Source organism: Herpailurus yagouaroundi, unplaced genomic scaffold (genome assembly GCF_014898765.1).
Source record: "Herpailurus yagouaroundi ecotype Mexico unplaced genomic scaffold, PumYag 77, whole genome shotgun sequence".
NCBI lineage: Eukaryota > Metazoa > Chordata > Mammalia > Carnivora > Felidae > Herpailurus > Herpailurus yagouaroundi.
The window spans coordinates 28,456,455-28,476,642 of NW_024412388.1; the positions used below are offsets into that span (position 1 = coordinate 28,456,455).

General features: G+C 55.2%; 1 protein-coding gene across 4 annotated transcripts in view; it reads right to left on the reverse strand.

Moving 5' to 3' along the window:
- The window catches only part of GRIK3 (glutamate ionotropic receptor kainate type subunit 3), a 228,544-nt gene that overhangs the window by 65,240 nt on the left and 143,116 nt on the right, over positions 1-20,188 (reverse strand). For all 4 annotated transcript variants that reach the window (XM_040469503.1, XM_040469514.1, XM_040469511.1 and 1 more), the window contains exons 3-5: positions 15,046-15,303; positions 7,725-7,906; positions 5,241-5,294 (exon numbers count right to left, since the gene is read on the reverse strand). In XM_040469503.1, coding sequence (XP_040325437.1) covers positions 5,241-5,294; positions 7,725-7,906; positions 15,046-15,303 — 494 coding nt within the window. The remainder of the gene's footprint in view (positions 1-5,240; positions 5,295-7,724; positions 7,907-15,045; positions 15,304-20,188) is intronic.

Below are 20,188 nucleotides of genomic sequence, written 5' to 3' on the forward strand. Positions count from 1 at the left end.
CTAGCTCCCGAGCCCTCCCTCTGACCTGTGACCAGCCCTCGGTCCACACAGCACACAGAGGGGTCTTTCTGATGGATCAATCCACCCCCCTCACTCCTGTGTTTATGGATCCTTACTACCCTCTCAGAAGAAAGTGCAATTCTTTAGTTTACAAAGCTCTCCGCCCCGCCAGCCCCACTTTCCTTCCCACCCCCTCCCATGTTTGTTTCAGGAGCCAAACCACTTTCACTACCCTTTTCCTTTCCTTGCTGGCCCCCATCACACATCTCCTCCTCCCTGTGCCGGCATTTGTGCATGTTCTTATCCTCTGGCTGGAATGTCTCTCTTCTCAACCCTCTTGGGTGGGCTATTCTCTGAGATCCAACTCAAGGGGCACCTCTTCCAGGAAGCCTCCCCTGACTACTCCTTTACACATGCACAACAGAGTGGGTCAGGGCTGCTTCCGCTCCTACCCTGGGACCTCTCGGCTTTCACCCCTCTGATGACAACTATCAGCGTCTATGTCTGTCTCCCCCGTGCACCTGTCACCCGAAGTGGAAAGAAGGGTCGGCCAGCTGAGCCGCTCTCTGGACACCCAAACAGCACTGGGAAGAGCCTGGGATCAAGACTAGTGTTTCACACCCACCTCTCAGGGGGAGCTCTCAATGACGCTGGAGGTTAGGGGCAGTTTGGCAAATTGCCTGGGGAGGAGGGACAGACCCTTAAGGAGACTGCTTCAGGATCAAGGGATCTTCCCCAAGTCGCCTCTGAAGAAGGCAGGTAAGGGAAGACGAAGCACCTTTGTTTCGCAGAGTGGAGAACGGGGAGTTTGGGGCCAGAGCTGGACTGCTGGGGCCCCGGGAGAGAAGCTGAGCTCTGCCCCCAGGGGGCGCCCTCCTCACGCCGCCCCTGCACAGGCTGGTGGGGGCAAGGCGCGGCCTCCTCTCTGATGCGGCGTTAACCTAATATCAAAGGCCTGAAGGATTGCCAAAGCATCAGCCTAGGGCCTCCGTGACTCAGGGGGAAGGGGGCATCTCTGGCCCTGTGGGGGCCTGGATGCTGGTGGCATCGGGCCTTCCAAGCCTACAAGACGTAGCATGTGGTCTGCTGACACGCTGAGCCTGGGAGGGAGCAAGCTGGGGTCACTGCTGGGGTCACCTCCCTCCCTGTCACCCTGAGCCCGGGGTACAAAGTGTGGTAGGACCCGTGGCACCAAATGTCCCCGCTCTTGTGACACGAGGGCAGTGACGACGGGGCACTGCTGAAGAGGCCTCTTTGTCCGGCTCCGATTTTTGGTCCAAACTGCCCCGCGCCGAGACCCCAGGTGCCACGCACGGCGAACCGAGCGCAACCTTGCCGCTTGGCAAAAAGTTGCTGTTCTCGATGCCAAATGTTGACACGCCGAATTCAGTGTCGACGAGGGACCTTTTAGAAACATTCAGCATAACATAATAGACTAATTCATTAGCACCCCATGGGTCTGACTGGGTAGAAGCTGAAGCTCGGAAAACATTGCCTTGAGGAATGACAGATGAAAATATCTTTCCCATGATATAACTGTTATTGCCGGGAAGTGGCATTAATTGTGATTGCTTATCTATTAATTTATTATAATTCTTCTTCCACCTCCAGGCTTTTACCTACACATGACATGTACCAGGGGCTCAGCTGGGGCTGATTAACGCGGGGTTATCTGGGAATGGCTCAAAGCTGGCTGGCACAGATACTGGCCGCTGGGGTAATTAAAATGTCTTCTGCGTGAAAGAAGCGAGTTTGGAGAATGTTTTAGAGGCGAGGAGTTGGTGACGTGGGTTTGCTAAGGGGAAGGAGAGGAATGGCAAATGCCACTGCCCTCCCCGATACAGCCTCGACTCACCAATGGGCAGCAAAGAGGCGGAATCACGAGGCCGACCCTGAAGCCAGCGGGGCCCGGAGGAGGATCCCGGGGCTGGAGCCGGAGCTGAAGCAGGACGTGGGCTGGAGCGGAGGGACCCAAGGGACACGGCTGATGCCCTGGCAGGCAGGCGGCCGGGGGCAGTCGGGAGACACGCTGGTTAGAGCCCCTGATACACGCGCGCGCACCTACTCGGCTGCAAATCGCAGAACTCTTTGTGCGGCAGGGTTCCTCCCTGGAAAGATCCACTCTCCCTGCTCCTCAGAGAGGCCCGGGGAGCACGGGCAGTGGGCTGGAGAGACCGTGCACCAGACCGGAAGTCAGGAGCCACGGCCTCCACCACCGATCCACTGTGAGATTCTGGGCAAGCCACTCAACCTCTCCGGTCCCAGGTTTGCCCATCCATCGACGGGGAGCAAAAACTCTGCCGTGGAAAGAGGAAAACCAGCGATGTGGAGAAAGGGCTTTGGAACCTGTGAGGTGTGGGCAAGGCTGGGATTTGTGGAGGCTCCATTTCCCCTCGTTAGTGTCGACCACCGTGCCTGGACCATGGCTGCCGTGTGCGGCCAGGGGAGGCCAGCCATGACGTTGTGCGGGTTTTCAGGGCGACAGGTCTCCACAGGGACCTTTGGAGCTAGACAGCCCCCAGCTGGTAAAGATCCAGGCTCCGCTCCCTTTCTCGCGAGTGGCCGCTCTGAGCCTTGGTTTCTACTCTCCTGTAAAATCGGGACATCGTTCCTCCCTTGGAGAGTTGTTCCGAATTTTGCATGAGATGGGCGATGCTGAATACAGAGAAAACACGAGCAATTTAACACTTACGTAGTACTTAATTAAACATCAGGCACTCAACATACTCAATGCTCTGCGTAACAATGCCATGGGGTGATGCGGTTGCTGTGGCCGTTTTGTGGACGGGAAAACGAGGCACGGAGAGGTGAAGTAACTTGCCCAGGGAAGCGGAAGAATCTTGACTTCTAAGTCAGGCAGGCTGGCCCCAGAGTCCACGGTCTTCACCGTGGCTATGACAAGGGTCTTGGTAACGTGACTGATTACTTTCTACGTTGTACTGTCGTTATTCATTCATTCAGGCATTAATGGCCGCCTGCTGCCTGGCCAGGCGCTATCTGGGCACCGGAGATGTACAGGTGAACGGGTCGCAGTGCTTGATCCTTACGTGCATGAAGGGAGCCTGCCAGCTGGTGGGCTTTGTGTTGGGGCCACCTCTGCACACTGTCTCCCACCCAAGTGCCCTGCTCAGTCCGTGGGGCTTTGAGAGCATCTGTACGTGGCTGCTGGACAAGGGAGTAAACGGATGCTTGAATTAAGGAGATGAAAAAGAGAAGTGGACACTGTCTGGGGCCAGAGGAAACCCCAGGGCACTCCCTGCCCTGAGCCTCCCTCTAAGACCTCTAGCCTTGCCCCCAGGAGGGCAATGGCATTAACGTAAGGAAACTGGGGTCACTAGGGAGGTGCCGTCTCCAGAGTGTTGCCTGAAAGGTGGAGTCAGGCCAGAGGGCAAAGGGCCCGGACGTTGGTCCCCGCACCCCAGGAGCCCAGGAAGGGGTGCACGGGGCTGCCATGCCAAGGGACGGGGCCTTGGGCCCCTGGAATGTGCCCACCACACCTTCCCAGCCTTCCTCCTCTGCCTCGCTCCGGGCTCCAAACAGAGGTGAAACACGGGAGACCTGATGGCCTCATCTTCCAGCCTGCAATGGCTTTCCAGCATATAGCATGGCATGGAAAAGTCAGCTTGGGTGGGCAGAACTCCAGCAGGGACTTGCGGGAAAAGGCGCCTGATCTCGGTCTCCAGTTTCCAGGATGCCATTCTCCCAGCGTGACTCATGGCACGTCCCCAGGTCTGAGCTCTGGATCAAGGGAATGTGCAGGGTGGCCCCTGAGCTCTGCCACGGGCACAGGGTATGTGGGGGTGCAGGGAGGAGAATAAGAAATGGCGTGCTGGCAAACGCTTAATAACCAGCTCTCAGGGGAGGGGAGGCTAAAAACCGTCATTTGTGGCATTTGCCAACTCCTGTGGCGCGAATATTCCTTCCACCCTGGCTGACTTCAAGCCACCTACGTGCTATCGCTGAACGTGGATTTGCGAAGAGATGAACACAACGGGGTCTGGCAATCAGCCAGAGCGAGCCAGCCCCGAGCAATCCGGGGAGGCGCTAACGTGCCTCTCGCCTTTTGCTTATGCTGTTCTCTCGTGTGGAATGCCCTTCCCCTCTCTCCTTGGTGAACTCCTACTGATCCTTCAAGAACAACGTAAGCATCTGCTTTCTTGCCTCGAACTTCCCACCTTCCACCGGCCCCTCCGTACCTGGTGTCTCCTTGCACTGTGCCCCACGGCCATCTGTCCAGGCCTGTGATGGCACGAGCCTGCCGAAGGACCTAGACACGGAGGTGCAGACCGCACAGGAGGGGAGCTCCTTGAGGCCAGGGCCTCAGTGCCAGTCGTCAGGAGATACTCAGCGGAGCCCAGGTGCTGGGTAAGGAATGTTATCTGGGTCCCGGATGGATGAAGGAACACAGAAGCCTGCCGGGCTGATGCAGATGTGGCAGAAGCTCGTTTCAGTGACAGAACGGTTAGCCGTGCTGTCACTTGCCCCAGAACAAGGCTGGATGGAACAGTCCCCCCAGGGCACCCCGGGAGGTGCAAGGGTGTCTGGCTCCACGCAGGGCGGCTGGGTGCTGGTGCCCCTTTGGCACGGGGATCTCTTCATTCTGCTGATTTCAGGCCACAACTAATTATCCTAATGGGTTTAAATGGCCCTAAATGCTCTCAGAGTTTGGACAGGACCCATCTGGAGCCTGCAGGTGGGCTGGGCCGGCTGACAGTGAGTGGGGAGACTTCGGCGGGGATGCTGCAGAAATCCAAAGTAGCAATGCCTGTTGTTGTGTGAGGCCTGAGACATTCGAGGCGAAGCGTGTGGGCTGGGAGGCCGGGGTCACCATAGTAAGAACAGCTAATACTTCCACAGCTCTTTGCACGAACCGGGCAGCCCTCTCAGCGTTTTACTTAATCAGCACATTTAGTCCTCAAAACCATCCTAGGGGGTAGAGGCCATGATCGTGCCCATTTCGCAGATGAAGAAACCGAGGCAAGGCTGTGGCTGGTAATCAGAGGGGCCTGTGGTCGCATGGGCAGGTCTAGACTCACTGCCCTCGGTCACAACACGATGTCATTTCTCAAAGTGGGCGGGCCACAAACATATCCCTGTGCCCCTGCCTGGGCCCACGCCTAGAGCCTCAGGAAGCAAGGCCCGCGCGAATCTTCTCTAGCTGCAGCAACTGTCCCCACCAGGCTGACCTTGCTCCGAGGGGTCCCACCCCGACCCGTGCCATGACCCAGCGGTTACGTTACCAGAGTGGTGAAGATAAAGTGGTAGTATTCCGTCATCATGCCCATGGCCATGGCCTGCGGGAAAGCAGAACATTAGCAACTTGCAGGGAGTGCCCGAGAAGCAGCCTCCCCACTTCCACTCCAGTGGTGAGGACTGGACGGAGTGGTGGTGGGGGGGTTGGGGGTGGGGGTGGGGGTGGGGAGGGTCTGGCTCCTCGCAGGGAGGGGGCTGTTCTCTGAGACCACCTCCCCAAAGCGACAACGACCGGCTGGTAGACAGCGGAGGGTTTCACACGGGAGTGTCCGGGAAAGTCACCTGGGACAGATTAAAACGCAGAATCTTGAGCCCATACTCTGCAAAGATTCCAAATTCCGCAGGGCTGGGCTAGGCTGGGCCCGGTAGTCTGGCTTTTCAGTAAGCATCTCGGGCCTGCCACACTTAAGAGAAATGCCGCCGGGATCAGCCCCAGACCGCCTCTGCCAGTGCCCTGACTCCACCCGGCGGAGCTCACCGTCCTGGCTCCAGAGAGAGGTGTGGGAAAGCCCAGCCCCCACCAGCCTCCAGCCAGGCCTGAGGAGGAGAGGCTGTGGTCAGGCTGAGAGCCTCCCAGGGGGCCTAGACAGCCAGGCTTCCCTCGTCCATCTGACCACGAAGCAGCCCGCACGGCTGGAGTTATTACCATGTACCATCATGAAGCCTGCATTGTACACATTTATGTATTTTATTAGAAACCTATCATCTATAATAATTACCATAATGCATTTTCTGCAAAGATCTTCTGGGCCCACAAAGTGCTCCGGAGGAATAAATGTCACGGGCTCAAGTCCACTTGGAAAATGTCACTCATTCTCTCGCCCTCTTGGAGATTCACAGCCTGCTTCAGCAGGTTCAAGGCTCAGAAAAGGCTTCAGTAAATGGATGTATTTACCTTTGTGGGGTGCAGTGTATAGCTGCTGAGCACAAAATCTCCACTTTTAATTCTGGATGTTTTCAAGTTAGGCAGAGTAAATGGGAGTAAATTTCGTGGGGAGTAAATTACGTGGGGAGTAAATTTCGACTTTCTGGCTGGATGACCTTGGGTCCATTCCTTTCCCCCTGAGCCTCAGTTCCCTCACCTGTAAACTGGGCATGATAATCCTTGCCACCTCCCAGGGTGGCAGTGAGGGGCTATATGGACACAGCACATAGTAACTCAGCGAACCGGGGTCGTGACTGTCTCTATTACTCTGTGATAGAAGGAAGCGCTGGCGGGTGTCCCGGGAGGAGGGTTAAGGGACTTCTGGGGAGTGTGGGTCTCCTCCATTGTGACTTTAAAGATGCCCCACACCGGGTGCCGACTGTGCACCGGACCCTGGGCTAGACTCTTTCCTTGCCTTGTCTCAACAGAATCCCCCGTCACCGGCTGAGGTAGGGATCATTGGCTCCACGGACAGAGGAGGGGACGACCCTGGGGTCCCTCGCTCTTGGGCGCACAACACCCAAGGGCAGAAGCAGGATTCAAACCCCCAAATGAGCTATCTAACCGCTGTGTGAGGGAGCCTGGGGGAGGACAGAGGCGTCCAGGAGGCTTGGGCACCCCCTTGGCAAGGCCCAACTGGAGGCTGAGACCGGAAACCCCCCACCCCCCCACGGACTTGAAAATGCCCCGTCCCCAGCTCAGCGCCCGTCTCCCTGCACTCCGTGTCTCCCCCCGACCCTCCACCTGCCTCTCGCAGGGTCATGAGTATAGAGCCCCACGGAATGCCTCCTTCTATCACCAGGGACGCTTTCTGGGACAATATAATCGCCTTTTACACAGAGCACTGGCTCAAATTTGAGTGTTTTGGGTTTCAGCTGCAGCACCCTCCAAGGGGGTTGTAGGCGATTTCGTTGTTTATTTCTTAGGCAGCTGGCAGACACTGCTCTTGTTCCCAGCATGCCATGCCAGGCTGCGTCTGGGAAGGAACAGAGGCCCATCCGGGACCGAGAGCCACTTTCCTCCCCCACTGTCACTGCAAAGTGGAGCAGATGGTGCGGGGAACTTCAATAAACCTAGTAATAGGAAGAGTAACACCAAGTGCTGTGGGCTACGGGGAACTCATCACGGAAGAGGCGGTGAGGCACTCCTGGGGTTCTTCCCGCGACCCCGAGGCCTCTCCGGGCCTCCTGAAATGTTCTGTCCTGTGTGGCTTTGGGCCCTGCGCGGCAGCCCCTGACCCCCACCTGCAGTGATGGCACCGAAGCTAGCATTCTCACAGCACCCTCCGGGTGCCAGGCTCGGCTCAACCCTGGTCTCATTCCATCCTCACACCAAGCCAGGGCTTAAAGACCGCACTGCGTCCATTTTACTGCTACTCGAACGGGCTCTCAGAGGCCGGTTCCCATCGCCAGAAGGAAGCGGAGCTGGGGTCCAGCTGAACTCTGGCCGGCGTCACGCCCGAGTGTGGGAAAGGGAAGGCGGGGGGACGTGGCAGGCAGATCCCGACCATGCCTTCCGTCCCTCCGGCTGGCCCGCGTTCACGCACCTGCTTGAGGATCTGGGCGGCCATGGTGTGGCTGCAGTCGAAGATGATGCGGAATTCACGGCCCCGCTTCATCTCCTTGAGTAGGGGGCGTGAGTCATCGGAGTCAAGGGGGAGCTGGCGGATCTTCAGGCGAATGTTGTACCTCGATGGGGCCATGATGAGCTCCTGCAGTCGGATGAGCCCTGGGAGGCCCCGGGGTGCAAAAGACACATGTGTGCACACAGGTATACACAGCTGCGGGCATCTCGGGTGTCCACACACGCCTGCGGCCACAGGTCTGGAGACACACACAGACGTGGACGCGTGGCCCACAGAGATACGTGCATGTGCACGGACTCAGTTATGTGTCCGGACACAGGCACCGGGCTGTGCACACGCAAACACGTGTTTACGTGGACATGCGTACTTTGATACGGACATACGCCTGGGCTTGTTCACATATGTAAATAAGGGCGTGTGCAGACACAGAAACACATACAACACGTGCAGATCCAAAAGTAGGCACAGAGAGACAGCAAGTCCCCACTGACCACACCTACCCGCTCCCCTCTAAACTAGAAGGGGGTACACAGATTTAGGGAGCCCAGACCCGAGGCCACCCCTCTTCATCACCCCACCTGCAACACCGGGAAGCGTGGGACCTGCCTCCAGGATGTGGCACAAGTGGAGGCTCCAGGCTCCTCTGTACCAACTACTGTTGGGACTGTATAGGCCTACGTGGTATTTGTGTCCCCCAACCCAAGGACAGGCTACCTCAGTAAACCCGACCCATTTTTTCCAAGCTCAATGGAATCGCTTCCTCCGTGAAGCCTACCCCTACTGCTCTTCCAAACAAAACACCCCCTCCTCCAACCCGGTGGCCTCGCCCTCAGCCCCTCGTCTCACCCCCCAACCCTGGGTCCCCGCAGCCTCAAGCACAGGGCCTGGCGCTTAGGTGGTGCTCCATGCAAATTTCCATAATTGAACTGACTTACTGTTTTTTGTTGTTTTTTTTTTTCTCCCCACACTGAAAAATCCATCCTCCACCTTGGTATTTTGCGAAACCACTTAATCTGGGGACTTTCAGGGAAAACTGAATGTCACTTCCTGGAGACAAATGGCTTACTTAGGTTCATTTCCGTAGCTATTTCAAGGTCCGTTCTTGCTGACTCCCCTCTGTTTAGCCTGGGAGCAAGCCTGCTTGCTGCCCTCCGTACCTCTCCCCACTGCAGGGAGGGGCTGAGCCAGCAGGGGCCAGGGTCCCAAGTGGGCCATCCCCTCCTGCCCACTAGGCTCCCCGCCCACAGTCAGGGCTTAGCGTCTGTGTCCTAATTGTGCTGTCCACCGGCTACAGGCCATTCCCCCTCGACAGTACTCGGGTTCTCCTCTGGGGAGCAACTCCACCTCCATGCTCGCACCACATGACTCAGGAGGGATCTACCCCCAGCTCTAGGGGCACAGCATGCGGCCCCAGCCTGGCCAATCAGCACACACATTCCTCCAGGCATAGGTACGGGCTTAGAGATGGGTATGTGACACGAGCTGGTCCTATCAGATGACTTCCAGAAATGGTGCCTCAGCCACTGGTAAGAGCTACGCCCCCTTTTCCACCTCACTCCAAAGAGGGAGGAAGTAACTCTGGGCATCACCACACAGAACCTGAGAAGGATTCCAAAACCACAGAAGTCAGGACAAGTAAGTCCTAATGATACCCATTTGAGCCTCTGGATCAAAGAGTACCTGAAGCTAAAATTACTCCTGAACTCTCCAGTAAACACAGCCAACAAAATCCACTCCTCCTTTTTTGTTTGTTTGTTTTTGCTTAAGCTAGTTTTCTCTGGATTAAAGTTTGCATTCAACTATTTCAGTGTCCCTTGTCTGGACAGAGTCCCCCCACACAGACAGCCTACTTTGAGAGCCTTCCAACAGAGCATCTGGGTTTCCAAATGCATTTCTGATACAAACGCCTAGATCTGGTCAGCCTCTCCTTTCCATTCCTGACGGCTGGTCCCCAGGGAAGCAGTTTGAATGGTATCCATCGTTCCCCTCTGCTGGAAAGGACAGAGATATATCCTTGTGACCTAAGCCTCCCAAGGAGCTCCCAAACAAGCGTTGCCATGGCCACGGTCATCAGGAACCCCCGGTCTCCTGGAAGGCCTCAGACCCAGGTGCATGGGCTGGCAGAGGGCTCTGGCATCCTGGAATGATCTGGATCAAACAGGGGTCACAGTGCTTCCCAAACTTGATGGGGCACAGGAACAAGGGTATCAGTCGACCCTCGCAGAAAAGGGAGGGGCCTCAAGCCCCTCTGGAACACACACCCAGCCTTACCCTCCCTCCCCAACTAACCCCAGAAATTCTCAGTTTGGGTGAATGCCGCTGCCCGCTCACACCTGTTACCCTGCGAGGCTCTGAGTTTTCACTTTGCGCCCGCTCGCTCAGTGTTCAGAGTCATGCCCAGCTTCGGTAGGCAGGCACGTGGGCTTTGGGGATCCAGGACATGAGGACGGGGACAGCCTGCATGCTGGAGCAGAGGCCACCAGGGTCTACGTGTCAGCCAAGTGCATTGCCCCGTGTAATACACAGTGACCCACATTCTCCAGCAGCAAATGTCAGACCTCCTTCTCATCAGCGTATTCCCAAAGGAGACCAGAGGCTCGTCTCAGCGCCCCCCACCACAGAGGATGAGGCTCTTGGCTTGCCCAAGATGAGCTTTTCTTCCTGGCTGCCTCCCTAATCAATCTCTCTCAAAATATCTGCAGTGAATCATGGTTGTTGGACTCATGCTTTTCACTTACAAAGCACTTCTGCATATTCATTACCCTATTTAACCATCTCCCTGTCCTAGAAGGCATGTAGAATAGAGACTTTTCTTCCCAACATTACAGACGAAGAAACTGAGGCTCACAGAGGTCACGTGGTCTGCCAAGGTTTCGCAGCATGCTAGCAACGGGATCAAGATTTGACTCAACCTGTTGGCTGGCTCCTACAGTGGGGCCCTTCCCTCCACCCCAGGTTTTTCCAAGACCCTTCCTTTCATTCTCGACACCAGTTTGTCTCTGGGTGCAGATCAGGTTGTGAAGGCGACCAGCTGTCAAAGGTCACGGGCCAACCCTGTTGGTTCCTGTAATAATCACTCTGGAATATTCTGTAACTGAGGATCTGGCATCCCGAAATCATGCGCCAAACTAATGGCCGCACTTGTCTATGTTCCTACTCTCCCTCTGTTTCTGAGTACACAAGGCTCACATTATAAACCCCAACATCTGGGGGCGCCTGGGTGGCGCAGTCGGTTAAGCGTCTGACTTCAGCCAGGTCAGGATCTCGCGGTCCGTGAGTTCGAGCCCCGCGTCGGGCTCTGGGCTAATGGCTCAGAGCCTGGAGCCTGTTTCCGATTCTGTGTCTCCCTCTCTCTCTGCCCCTCCCCCGTTCATGCTCTGTCTCTCTCTGTCCCAAAAATAAATAAACGTTGAAAAAAAAAATTAAAAAAAAAAACCCAACATCTGTGTTTTGCTTCCTGCCCCACAGAGGATGTCGCCGCCTAACAAATCCCACCTGTCGTACTATAGGCTACATTAGGGTAATAAAATAAAGTCTCCGGAGTAAAAAAGGCTCGTGCCCATGCTTTCCGCTTGCCCCTGCCTCCTGACGGATCCCGGTGCTTCTCCATGAGGATCTGTGTGCCACGACGTGCCCCGTCCTGCTTCTAGGCAACTGTAAGAACTCTCCTCTCAATGGCATTGACCTCTCTGCGTCATCAGTTGGTCATCCGCATCTGTGGGGTCCCCGGGTACATTTAAAAAGTGTTCTCCCTTAGGGAGCCTGGGTGGCTCAGTCAGTTGAGTGCTCAACTTCGGCTCAGGTCATGATCTCATGGTTTGTGAGTTCGAGCCCCGCATCAGGTTCTGTGCTGACCGCTCAGAGCCTGGAGCCTGCTTCGGATTCTGTGTCTCCCTCTCTCTGACCCTCCCCCATTCATGCTCTGTCTCTCTCTGTCTCAAAAATAAATAAACATTAAAAAAAAAAAAAAAGAGTTCTCCCTGCAGTGGATTGCATTGGTGACCCTGGTTCTTCACCCCTCCCTAGAGGCACACCTCTGGCCACGTAACTTTGCAGTGACCTCCAACTGTGGGCAGGTGACCTGCCCCACTAATGACACTGGACCCAACCGTGTAACCTGTGTTGGCCAACGGGGTATTAGCAGGCATTGGACACCAGCCGCTCGAAATGGAACTGCACTCTGGGTTTGGTCTCTTGCATCTCTGCCACCGTCATGACATGTCTGGGCTAGCCTGCTGGTGGAGGAGGGGCCCATTGCCCCTGTCATCTCTGCCAAGGCCGGTTTACATCAACCCACCGCCAAATGACCCGCAGGCATGCGAGTGATCCAGCTGAGACCAGCACGACCGCCTAACTAACTCAGCCAACCACTGACCCTGAAGACCCGTGAACTAAACAAATACTGTGTTAAGCCGCTCCGTTTTGGGGGCGGTTTCTTACACAGTGTTATTGTACAAATATTGTAGAAACTGGTGCACTGTGCCCCCTTCTAGGTGGGCGCAGAGAGCCATGCTTTTGTTCAGGGGGCAGTGCACCAGTCCCAAGAGGTGACTGGTGATTGGTTAAGAGCCAGTCAGTGGCTGGGGCGCCTGGGTGGCTCAGTAGGTTAAGCGTCCAATTTCAGCCCAGGTCATGATCTCAGTTTGTGAGTTTGAGCCCCGCATCAGGCTCTGTGCTGTCAGCACAGAGCCTGATTCAGATCCCTTCTGCTCCTCTCCCCCTCTGCCACTCATGCTCCCTCTCTCTCTCTCAAAGATAAACAAACATTAAAAAAAAAAAAAAAAAAAAAAGAGCCAGTTAGTGGCAATCTGTTTCCTATTTGAACATGCTTAGGGTAGTAGGCACAGACTCAGCGAGCTGGACAGATGGTCTGTTGGAAGGTTCTGAGACAGATTTTCCTTCTTGGTAAGAGGCATGAGTCACATTAAGAAAAATCCTGTTGGCTCCTACCTCTTTCCTTCTACTTCCTGGGGTATCATCACATGAGGATGCGATGGCAGGAGCTGCGGCAGCCCTCTTGTGACTATGAGAGGGAAAGCCAGGAGAACTGCAGGGATACTGACCCAGGGTCCTGACTCTGTTGAGTTGTTAAACCGGCCCATCTCTAGACCTCCTGTCAGTCAGATAACGAAGTGCCTATGGCTTGAGTCAGTTTGAGTTGAGTTGTCTGTTACTCCAGCCAAGACATCGGAAAGCACAAAGCCCCCAGAGCAGATATAACCAAACCCTGCTCTTAAGTGCTTCTCACTCTGGGGCTTTGATGACCCGCAAGCTGACGTTTTGAAATATCCTGATTCTGGGAGCATACCTCTTACCACCCACTAGTCATCATCAAAGTCAGATCATTCTTTGACTGAACCCCCAGTACCCATTGTGTTCTTGACCGAACCAGCTACGCCACAGACTCCCCCACGTTTTGAGATGTTTGTTAAGCTGAATGGAACCAAATTGAAAATCAAGTTGAACTCAACTAGGCTGCTCTGACTGCTCTGTGTCCGTGACACTCCAGCTACACCTTTTCAACATCACTCCGTTCACATTCAGTTCTTCCCTTCCCCCACCGGCCCCAAGCTCTCTTCCAAGCAGCCCCTCGAATCCAGGCCTCCTTTGTTCTTGCCTGGATCAATCCGGCCACCTCTGCTTGCCTTCTTGTTCCGGGCTCTCCCTGCAATCCTCCCTGAGCATGGCCGTCACAGCCGCCTTCTAAAACTCTGCTTTCATTATTCTACTTCTTTGCGCAACAACGCTCGATGGGGTCTTGGCTGCTTCCAAGATAAAGTCTGAACTCTGAAGCTAGACAGCAGAGACCTGGCACAGCCTGATATGCTCTGTTTATCTGACCCTTTCCTCCCGCCCTCCAAACGTGAATCTTCTCCCCCAGCCAGGCCCTGCTCTCGAGAAAGCTGCGGTGCACGTCCCGCCTCCTCATTTTTGCTGGTGCTGCCCCCGCCTCCTGTGATTGCCCCTCTCGACTGCTCCCCGTCCATCCACCCTCAAGGCCTAGCTCACGTCTCTCTTTCTCTAGTAAGTCAGCACAGATTAGCCGAGGCCACAGGGCCTCCTCTCCCCAGGGGCCTTGGCGCTGACTGTATGTACCTGTCACCGGATTCTTAGCTCTGATGGCCTGGAATGACCAATGACCTCTGGGTACGGACTCATGCCCCTATGATATGATTAACTCCTCGAAAGAAGATAGGATCACCACATCCTCATTCTTCTTCCTTACCGGTGCCCAGTACTCTCTTCCTGCAAAATTTAATTATAACTTATTTCCTCTTGATTTTTCAATTCGATTTAGTTCAGTTCAGTTCGACAAGCACTTAAAAACATTTACGTTGTACCAGGCCCTGTGATAAGCCCCGGAGGCACGCAAGGCTCATGTCCGGACAAGGAAGCAGGCTCGAAGCCACACTATCATTCCCAGCAGTGTGCTAAGACCGATCGTCTACAGGGCTGCCCAAAACATTGGCGGGGACCCGGAGCCAGGTGCCAGTGCCCCTTAAAGGCAGACGCCTCATGCTGGGGGCACTGAGCCGGGGTGGGGTGCCCAGCCCTCCAGGATCTCCTGTCTGGTACTTTGGGCATAGCAGGTAACCAACAGATGCTCGTAGAATCCCGAGTTAAATAGACAGCTTTTCTGAGGGATTCTCTCCCTATGATTCCCACACCCCATTAGGAGGTAATCAAGAGCTGACATAGAATCACAGGCAGCAGAGAGCTGGAGGGCTCTTTCCAGGCTGGATGCGATAGCTCTCGACTTGACACGTGGGCAGAGAAGGGCCAGATGGGTTAAGTGACTTGCCAAGGTCACTCTCTCTTAAGAGGCCAGGCTAAGAAATGTCTCGGGACTCAAGTCTTTGGAATGAAAGAGGAAGTGGGGGAACAGCTAGTGAGCGTCAGAGCCAGCACGCACGCACACACGGGCCGGTCCGAGTCCCGAGCCGGGTATGTTTGCTGCAGGCAGGAATGTGAGCCGTTAGCGCGTGGCAGGTCGGGCATGACTGGGCAGGGGTGAGTGCAGCTGGTTGGTGGCTGCTGAGTGCAGACCTGAGCAGGCTGCAGGGGTGGAGGCAGGAGCGTGGGGAAGGTGGGAGTGTGGCTGGTGAGCCCGAGGCTGCGGGGGGAGTGCAGGGGGGAGTGTCCGGGTGACTAGATAAGGCTTAGGTGTGAGTGTGGATCCTCCTCTGGGGACAGCTGAGTTGGGCGAGCAGACAAGAGCCTGACCCTGGGGCTCCACCCCCCTCCCTCCCCGCCCTCAGCCCAGCCGGGCCCGGCTACCCACCTGTACTGTCGTCATAGACCACGGTGGCCGATCGCCACTTGAGGTACTGGACCAGGTCGAGGATGGCGTGGCTGAGAGAGGCGTAGTCGGGGTAGAGGTTCACGTAGAAGGTGTCCTTGTTGTCCAGTGGGTGGTGCTTCCAGCGTAGCTGAATGTGGGGCACCTCCAGGGCATTGCAGATGGACTGGACTGCGTTGGTGCAGGAGCCCTGTGACGGTCCGAAGATGGCCACCACCCCCAGCGCCAGCTGGTCACAGGCTGCGGTGGAGGGAGGAGGGGAGACAGGGAGCAGGGGTCAGTGCCGGGCCTCGTCAGGCTGCGGGGGGTGGTGGGGTGGGGGGCTGCGGGTATGGGGACGCAGTGATTTTCATGATCCCATGAACACACTGGAACCCTCGAGGGCGAATGACCGAGGCTCTCTCTGAACCTGTCTCCTCATCTGGAAGCCGGGATTGCAATCGCCCGGGCTCAGGGGATCACAGGAAGGCGGGGTGAGATCACGCGCACAAGACCCTCAGCACGGCTTGTGAAACAGAGATGGTGATTCCTTTTGACGTTATCGTCACTCTGTTGGGCACCCCCAGCTCCATACCTGGTCCTGTTCTGGGCGGTGGGCGAAGGCTGAGAAACAGGTAGGACGAAACCCCTCCCCGCTGGGGGCTGTTAAGCCTCCAGCCCCAGCCTGTTCCCCGAAGTCCAAACGTGTGCGTCTCACCTCTCCCTGGACACGGCCATGTGAGTGTCCAAGATGCATCTCAGACCTGACGTGTCCCAAACGCGACTCCTCCTCCCCTCCCAGCCTCCCAGCTCCACCACCCCAGTGCCTTATGGCCCGAACCCTGGTTTTGCCCCAACTCCCGTTGTTCTCTCCTATCCCACATCCCAGTTCATCCCGATCTTGCGGCTGCACCATGGGGATGTTTCAGAATGTGACCGCCTCTCACCACTGCCACTATCCGCTTCGGCTTGGGTTACTGTAGGAGCCTCCTCCCCGGCCCCAGCCTCCTCAGGGGCCCGCCCTGCCTTCCTTCCTCTCACAACCTAAGGTGTTTACGTCGCTCTTTGAGTCCAAAGGCTCTAGTCTCACCCAGTCTAAAGCCAAAGTCCTTCCAGTGACTGATGAGGGCCTGCTTGCTGCACTTCCTCCCCATCCCTGACCCACCCCGGCCCCCATTACCACCCCCGCTTTCCTGCCTTCATCCCCCATCCTTCTCTTCCTCCCTCACAACACTCAAGCCCCACTGGCTTCCATGATGTTCCTCAGACACGCCAAACACACTCCTGCCTCAGGGCCTTTGCACTTGCTGTCCTTTCTGGCTGCAGTGTTCTTCTTTCAGATATCCCTATGACTTCCCCTCACCCCCCCTCAGGTCTTTCCATCTGTGTGGCCTTATTAAAGAAGCATCACTTGCCCAACCTGTAATACGAATCCCCATTCAGCCATGGTCCCTAAACCCCACACCCTGCTTTGTTTCTTTCTTTAGTAAATGACCACCAGAAGTCTCACTCATTTGTTGACTTTCTCCTCCCACCAGAATGTAAGCACAAGGCAGCAAGGGCTTGATCTATGCTGTTCACCGCTGTCTCCACGATAAACAGTACCTTCCTAGCACCTAAACAGTGCTGAGCACAGTACTTGGTCGGAGTACGTGCTTCCCAGCATCTGCTGAGTGAATGCGTGTTGAATCCCTGCCTTCAAACAGTTTGCTTTCCTGGGCGGGGGGGCCAGGAGCTCAGGCAGGCCAGACGGCCGATGCTTCTGGGGAGGGCAAACATTGGTGGGCACGGCAGAGCATTAAATGAGCAGCCTCAGGGCAGCCGCAGGCTCAAAAGGGGGCATAGGCTCACGTAGGGATTGTGTCTAGAAGATCCCTAAGGTGGGAACTGTCGGGGGCAGTCAGGGAGAGGGCTCCCCAGGAGCCATTGCCTTTTCTTCTGGCAACGGTCTCTGATATTTCTTTGGGCTCCACTGCCTTTTCCACTCCCAAGCCACGAGGGTTAAGGCAAGTGCCTTAGACACTGGCCTCCTTCAGGCCACAGTCGTTGGTTTTAATGGTCATGTGACCAGTCAGAGCTAATGGGATGCCATGAGACCTCACGCTGAGAAGGTAGCACTCTCCTTCCGCAATGGGACATGGTTGGGCGGGGAGGCGGGGGGGGGGGGTGAGATCTGGAGGTGCAGCAGCCACCCTGTGCTCACAAAGCAAGTACAGTGCTTATCTGGGGACAGAGTCATCAGTGGTGGTGAGCAGAGCCAGAGAGGACGAAATAAGAGCCCCTGATCAAGGGGAATCTTGGGCTTCGGTTATATGAACCAATACGCTCTCTTCTTGCTCAAGCCACTTAGGATTTGGTTTTCTGTCACTTGCGACCAGAGAGGCCCTAACCAATCCATCAATAGAGCATCCCCAAGCCTGCAGCCACAGGACCGATACTGCATGCACGCGTATGAACGTGTGGTACATGCGGGAGGCGAGACACAGCGCCTAAGCATCGGTGCACAGGGGGCTCAGACATGTCCTGGCTGCCCCAAGGGCCTCTGGGAATGACCTACTGTGCTCAGGCCACCCCTGGGATTTGCAGAGCCCCAGACGAGAGTACAAATGGAGGCCCACATACTATGTGGCCAAATATTTAAATGCTGTATGTAAGTCAAGCTAACAAACTGTCACATAAAACACACCCTTTCCTCCTACCTTGACAAATACACCTTCATAACAACCTGGAAAGTCAAGTGAGAATGGAGACTTCCCATAGGCAGTGATGTGGGGAAAGGGGGGGGCAGCTCCCACCTTGCCCCTCTCTTTCATTGTCGGCTCCACCGTGAACCATAAGGGGTCCTGCACTCTCCATGTGCACATCCCGCTCCCATGTCCAAGCTCTGTCCACATCTGTGCAAACAGCTGCCCTTTGCTCACTCCTGGAAAGTGAGTGGGCCTGGAAAGGGCTCAGGCGTGTGACCGTGGCAGTATGGCTGTCCCTCTGGAGGACAGCCCCAGGAAGAGGCTCATGCAGGCCTGGACATGGGCTCAGGATCAAGTGGGTAGGAAATTCAGCGTTCTAGATACTTCTAGAACTAAAGGGCAGGGCACAGGCTTCTGGCAGGCAAGTGTGCTTGGTCCCACTAACCTTTTGTTCTGGAAGGAGACACTGACCAGAGGGGGGTGAGGGCAGCCCCTCCAAAGCACAGACCCAGGGACCCAGAGAAAGGGGCCTCTTGCCTGGGCTAAGGGTGGTACCAATGGATCCAAAGATATAGGGCGTGGTTTTTTGTTTTTGTTTTTGTTTTTTGAAGTAGGCTCCACACTCCATGTGGGGCATGAATTCACAACCCTGAGATCGAGAGTTGCATGTTCTAGCGACTGAACCAGCCAGGCATCCATCCCTAGGGAGGTTTTGAATTGATCAGAATGGGTGGTCTTCAGGGTACTTTTTCTTCTTCATGAATATCCACTCCCTTCTCCCTCTCTGCCTCCTGGGACCGGGATGTATTATATAAGGTACTTATTCCCCTGAGATTTGTATTTCCCTCAGGAACACTGGAGAATGCCACTTATGGCCCAGGTGAAAGATATAGCACTCTGCGGGGGGGGGGGGGCAGTTATTGTCAGGAGTCTGCTGGAACCACCTGGAATGTGGGACAGGGCAGCCTTGGATGGGAAGCAGCAGGGCCAGCACAGAGAACATCTCCTGGGTGATCAGGGCTCCTCATGGCCAATGCCAGGTGCAGGAAAAGATGCCCAGTGGGGCACGTGGCACCTTCCCAGTACCCCCCCCCAGCCCCCCAGTTGTAGGACTGGGGACCAAGTTGGGAAAACACTGCTGTTCCCACCCTACAGTCAAGAGACCTTGAGCGGTGCTCTGTGTGAGATTAACGCCAGGGATAATAAATGCTTCAAAAACAGGAACCCAGGTTTGCTGGTGTCCAATTTCAGGAAGTTCTCCTTTTGAAAAGGGCTTTCGCCCCAAGGAGGCCATGCTCTGTCCTATACACTCACTGCTCATTCATGCTGTTCCTCTGCTCTCCGGGTGTATTGAGTGTCTCTTCGGCCACTCTGTTCCCCTGAGAGCAGGTGCTCCCTGAAGGAAGAGACCATGTAGGAGTCCCTTTGTAGCCATGGAGGCTGGATACAACATGAAGGAGATGGTGACAGCTGTCCAGGCCTGGTCACCCCCTCTTGCTCACAGCTTGAGGCTGTGAGCACTCTATAAAATCTGTTGGTTTCTCTCATGCTCTGCCTCTCACCCCAGTTTTGAACCTTCTAGCTGTCCTATGAAGTCCCTGGTTTCCACCTGTCTCTACTCTTTTCCTCTTGTCTCTGGGACCCTCTAGTTGATAATTTGGTCACATGACTAGTATGTTTCATTGCCTTACTACCACCTCCAAGAATCTGCCCTTTGGATTTCCCCCTTTGATCTGTGCCTGATACTTCCTAAACCCTCACCCTCACCCAGCCCAACCTCTGAGGTCATGGCCCCCTGCCCAGGCCCACGGTCTAGGTATCCTGTTTGACTGAGGCAGGGGAGAGTGTTATAATGCAAGTTATGATTCTGCAGAGGATTATAAGAGCGATCTTAAAAAAAAATTAAATTAAAAAAAAGAGCAATCTTGAAGGAGGGGATTCTGATTTCGACATCAATTGTGAAGACAATGATAAAGGTAATAGCAATGAGAGTTGTGATGGTGAAGACCATACTGTGTGGCTGTTGATGATCGTGGCGATGGCAGTGGCGAAGATGGAAAGGATGATAATGTTGATATTGTCACATGATGGCGAGAGGATGATGACAGGATTGATGATGATAAAAATGTCAGTGCTGTGGCAGTAATGGTGATGACGATGGTAGGAATAATGACGGTGATACAAGTGTTGCTGAGAGAGGAGGTGATGACGATTTGACGGTGATGACAGGAATTGTGATGATGTTGGTATTGACAAGACTGGCGATGACGAAGATGCTGACGCCACGACAGGGATGAAGATGAGGAGAAGGATGACAGTAGGGGTGGTGATGTTGTCAAGGGTGCGAATGGAAGCGATAACAATTCTGATAAGATTGGTGCTGACGAAGATGTCAACGTCATGACTGTGACAATGGTAGGAATGATGGCGATGATGCTGGCACTGATGCGATTGGTTCT